This window comes from Acomys minous, assembly GCF_964271855.1.
Source record: "Acomys minous genome assembly, chromosome: 4".
Lineage (NCBI taxonomy): Eukaryota > Metazoa > Chordata > Mammalia > Rodentia > Muridae > Acomys > Acomys minous.
This window is the reverse complement of record NC_140486.1, coordinates 52701330-52705593: the sequence shown is the minus strand read 5'-3', so window position 1 is coordinate 52705593 and position 4264 is coordinate 52701330. Positions and strand designations below refer to the sequence as shown.

Below are 4264 nucleotides of genomic sequence, written 5' to 3'. Positions count from 1 at the left end.
ACTCATTTCTTTCTCCTTCTCCTGGCCTGTCATAGCTACTGTTTCTCTTTACCGTGATCAGGTCCCAACTGGAAGAGGGGTTCCAGGAAGCCTCGCCCGTGGTTTCACAGCCCCATGCGGCACAAAAGAAATCAGGGGCCCCCCCACATTGGCGCTTGAACTGCCGAGATTGGCCTTGTCCTGGGCAAACATAGAACTGAATGGACCGAAGATTAGCCCGGTGGAACTGTCCGGAGCACCCGAGAGTGCTTCCTATCCCATTTGGCACGCATAGTCTTTCAGCCGGGGGATTAGAGAGGTCAGTGTGGTCGGGAAGGTCCCATGTTAGTGACCCGGCTGCCAACTTACAGAGGTCTGGCGTCAGGTCCGGCCACCAAGTCCATGGAGGGTGTAGTGCGGTGACCGACCAGACGGTGTCTCCCTCTTCATTGGTTACCTCCCAGGTTTGTTGTACTGGAGTGTGAGGGCTGGCAGACGGGGCCCAGGGGAGGGATAGTAGGAGAAAAGTAAGGGTCATGGGGCGGATCAGGTTCGGGAAAGTCTTATCTTTAGGGGATTGTCGGTTCGATGGGCCTTCCATGTTGTCTTGTCTGGGTCTGTCTCCCTGGCTGCCTTGACGTGGGCTGCGTGGATCCAGGTGGCAATTCCGTCTACCTTGAGAGCCGTCGGGGTAGTCAGGAGAACAGCGTAAGGTCCTTTCCAGCGGGGTTCAAGGTTCTTGGTCCGGTGGCGTCGGACCCAGACGTAGTCTCCGACCTGGAATGGGTGAGGGGCCAGGGGTTTGTCAAGCTGGTCTTTATAAGCACGGGCTAGGGGCTTCCATACCTCATTTTGCACCTCTTGGAGGGCTCTTAGGTGTGCCTGGAGGGAAGGCCTGGTAGCGAAGGAGCCGATATCTGGGTCAAGGAAGTGAACAATAGGAACATGTGAACCGTAGACAATCTCAAAAGGAGTAAGCCCATGTGGGCCAGGGGTGTTTCTGACCCTGTATAGGGCCAGGGGTAGCAGGGCCACCCAGTCCTTAGTGCCAGCTGCAAGCGTTAATTTAGTCAAAGTCTCCTTAATAGATCTATTCATGCGCTCTACCTGTCCTGAACTCTGGGGTCTATAAGAACAATGTAATTTCCAATTAATCCCCAGTAGATTGGCCACCTGCTGGCTTACCTGGGAGACGAAGGCTGGTCCGTTGTCGGACCCAATTACCTGTGGCATCCCGTAGCGAGGGAAAATATCATCTAAAAGCTTCTTGGAAACCACCTTGGCCGTCTCATGTTTGGTGGGGAAGGCTTCAGTCCATCCTGAAAAAGTATCTACGAAGACCAGCAGGTACCGGTATCCGTATATACCTGGTTTGATCTCCGTGAAGTCAATTTCCCAATGGGTCCCTGGCCGGTGCCCTCGGACCCTAGTTCCTGACAAATTTAAGGACTTGTTGGTGTTGACCAGCGTGCAGGGCCGGCAATTGTCAATGGCTCTCTGGAGGGCCTCCTTTTTTCCCAATAGGTAAAAGTCTGTTTCTTCTCTTTCAAGGAGGGTCTTCATCTTCTGGGCGCTTAAATGAGTGAGCTTGTGGAAGTAGTTAATCAAATAGTCAGTTTCTTTTGAGGGGACGACTACCTTGTCCTGGTATCGCCAATGGTCAGGGCCTTCAGGAAGCGCGCCCATTTTCTGAAGTCTCTGTATGTCGTCGTCGGTGAATTTCCAATTCCGGTCCTGCTGTCCTGGCACTCCGGTGTCCCCTTGTAAGGAGAGCGCCTCGAGAGTGTCGAGGGGTCTTGTAGCGGCTTGGCGGGCTGTCTCGTCAGCCAGCCGATTACCTCGAGCCTCAGGGGAGTCCCCTTTCTGGTGGCCCGGGCAATGGATGATGCTGAGCTGCTGGGGTAAAAAGAGGGCCTTTAGGAGGGCCAGGATTTCAGTCTTATTTTTAATTTCTTTACCTTCTGAGGTGAGGAGTCCTCGGCGCCGATAAATTTCTCCATGTACGTGGGCTGTGGCGAAGGCATACCGGCTGTCTGTATAGACTGTTAGCCTTTTTCCTTTTGCCAGTTCCAGGGCCTTGGTCAGGGCGATCAGTTCAGCACGCTGGGCGGAGGTCCCTGGGGGCAGAGGGCTGGCCCATATTACCTGGTCGGTGGTGGTGATAGCCGCTCCAGCCCGTCGTGTCCCGTTATCCAGGAAGCTGCTCCCATCCGTATACCAAACGAAGTCTGGGTGAGGGAGGGGCTGGTCAGTGAGGTCAGGGCGGGTTCCGTGGATTTCCGCCAGGACTTGCTGACAGTCATGATCCTCGGGCCCGTCTGGGAGAGGGAGCAGCGTGGCAGGGTTGAGATTGGTTGTTGGCCCAAAGGTGACTCTGTCCGAGTCTAAAAGCATGGCCTGGTAATGGGTAACCCGGGCGTTGGAGAGCCATCTGTCTGGGGGCTGCCGGACCAGGGATTCCATGGCATGGGGCGCTAAGATAGTAATTGGCTGTCCCATGGTGAGTTTATTAGAGTCTTTAAGGAGCAAAGCGGCTGTAGCAACCATCCGTAGGCAAGGGGGCCAGCCTGCTGCCACGGAGTCCAGTTTCTTAGAGAGGTAGGCTATAGGCCTTTTCCAGGGCCCCAGTCTCTGAATTAGAATTCCCTTGGCGTAGCCTTGTTTCTCGTCAATGAACAACTCAAAGGGCTTGGTTAAATCGGGCAGCCCCAGTGCGGGGGCTGAGATTAAGGCAGTCTTAATAGCCTCGAAGGCCTGTTGATGGGTGGGCCCCCAGACAAACATCGTTCCTGGCTTAGTAAGGGGGTACAGGGGAGCTGCCAGTTCCGCAAACCCAGGGATCCAGAGGCGGCAAAAGCCCGCTGTTCCTAAAAATTCTCTGAGCTGACGGGGGGACCGCGGTGGTGGGATCTGGAGGACAGTTTGTTTTCTAGCCGGAGTGAGCCACCTCTGTCCATCCTTGATGGAGTAACCTAGGTAGGTTACTTCAGTCTGGCAAATTTGTGCCTTCTTGAAAGAGGCTCGATACCCCAGCCGTCCTAGGACTTGTAGGAGGGCGTGGGTTCCCCGTTGGCAGCTCTCCTTAGAGGGGGCTGCCAGGAGGAGATCGTCCACATATTGGAGCAATATGAGGTCTGGGTATCGTACCCTGAAGTCGGCCAAATCACGGTGCAAGGCCTCATCGAACAGGGTGGGGCTATTTTTAAATCCCTGGGGCAGCCGTGTCCATGTTAGTTGCCCCGAAATCCCCAAGTCGGGGTCCTTCCATTCGAATGCAAAGAGAGGCTGGCTGGAGGGATGCAGTCTTAGGCAGAAGAAAGCATCTTTTAAGTCCAGCACAGTGTACCAGACATGGTCTGGGGATAGCCCCGTCAATAGGTTGTAAGGGTTGGGGACAGTAGGATGTATGTCCTCAACTCGTTTGTTGACTTCTCTTAAGTCTTGGACCGGCCGATAATCTCCCGTTCCGGGCTTTTTAACAGGAAGCAAGGGGGTGTTCCAAGGAGACTGACAAGGAGTCAGTATGCCTTGGTCCAGGAGTCTCCGAATATGAGGCCGTATTCCCAGGTAGGCTTCCTGTGACATAGGGTACTGCCGGATAGAGACTGGGGTGGCAGAAGCCTTAAGGTGTACTAATATGGGGGGCTGTTGGTGAGCTAGGCCCATTCCCCCAGTTTCGGCCCATGATGATGGATACAGGGCTTGCCAGTCTGGGCTAGGGGTATCGCTCCCAGGGGGGTCAGTCTCATACAATCTGTATTCATCCTCTAAATTTAATACCAAAGTCTGAATAGGCCGCCCTTGTGGTCCTGTCACACGAGTGTGCCCTTCTTCGAAGTGAATTTGGGCCTTGAGTTTGGTTAATAAGTCTCTTCCCAGGAGGGGATATGGGCAGTCCGGGACGTGAAGAAAGGAATGTGAGACCTTACCAGTGGCAAGATGTACTTTCCTCTCGGTGGTCCAGCGGTAAGGCTTCCCGCCAGTCGCTCCTTGCACCCAGGCAGTCTTTGTTGTCAGGGGCCCCGGTGCAGTGGTGAGGACGGAGTGCTGAGCTCCCGTATCCACCAAGAAGGTGACGGGTTGCCCCCCTACATTTAGAGTTAGCCGGGGTTCAGGGGGAGGCTCCTGACCCTGACTTCTTCAGTCTTCCAGGTTGAGGAGAGCCGCGGAGGGGGGGGTTCTACGGGGCCCTTTGGGACGCCTGGGACAGTCCCGTACCCAGTGACCTCTCTCCTTACAATAGGCACATTGGTCCTTATCCACAGGGGTTTTTCTCCGTTCTCCC

General features: G+C 54.8%; 1 protein-coding gene across 4 annotated transcripts; it reads right to left on the bottom strand.

Annotated features, from left to right (window-relative positions):
* Nucleotides 1-229: 229 nt before the first annotated feature.
* On the bottom strand, nucleotides 230-2789 carry LOC311596196 (protein NYNRIN-like). Of its 4 annotated transcripts, XM_084779434.1 has the most exons (3): nucleotides 1165-2789; nucleotides 826-896; nucleotides 636-756 (listed from the first exon to the last, which is right to left on the bottom strand). In XM_084779434.1, the coding sequence occupies exons 1-2, from the start codon at nucleotides 2761-2763 to the stop codon at nucleotides 852-854; spliced, it is 1644 nt and encodes a 547-aa protein (XP_084635560.1). In that variant the 5' UTR covers nucleotides 2764-2789; the 3' UTR covers nucleotides 636-756; nucleotides 826-851. The 4 variants fall into 4 exon arrangements, with proteins under 4 accessions (XP_084635558.1, XP_084635559.1, XP_084635561.1 ...); XM_084779432.1 differs by lacking the exon at nucleotides 826-896 and having other exon boundaries at nucleotides 230-756; nucleotides 1165-2780; XM_084779433.1 differs by lacking the exon at nucleotides 826-896 and having other exon boundaries at nucleotides 230-756; nucleotides 1204-2780.
* Between the last annotated feature and the right edge of the window lie 1475 nt (nucleotides 2790-4264).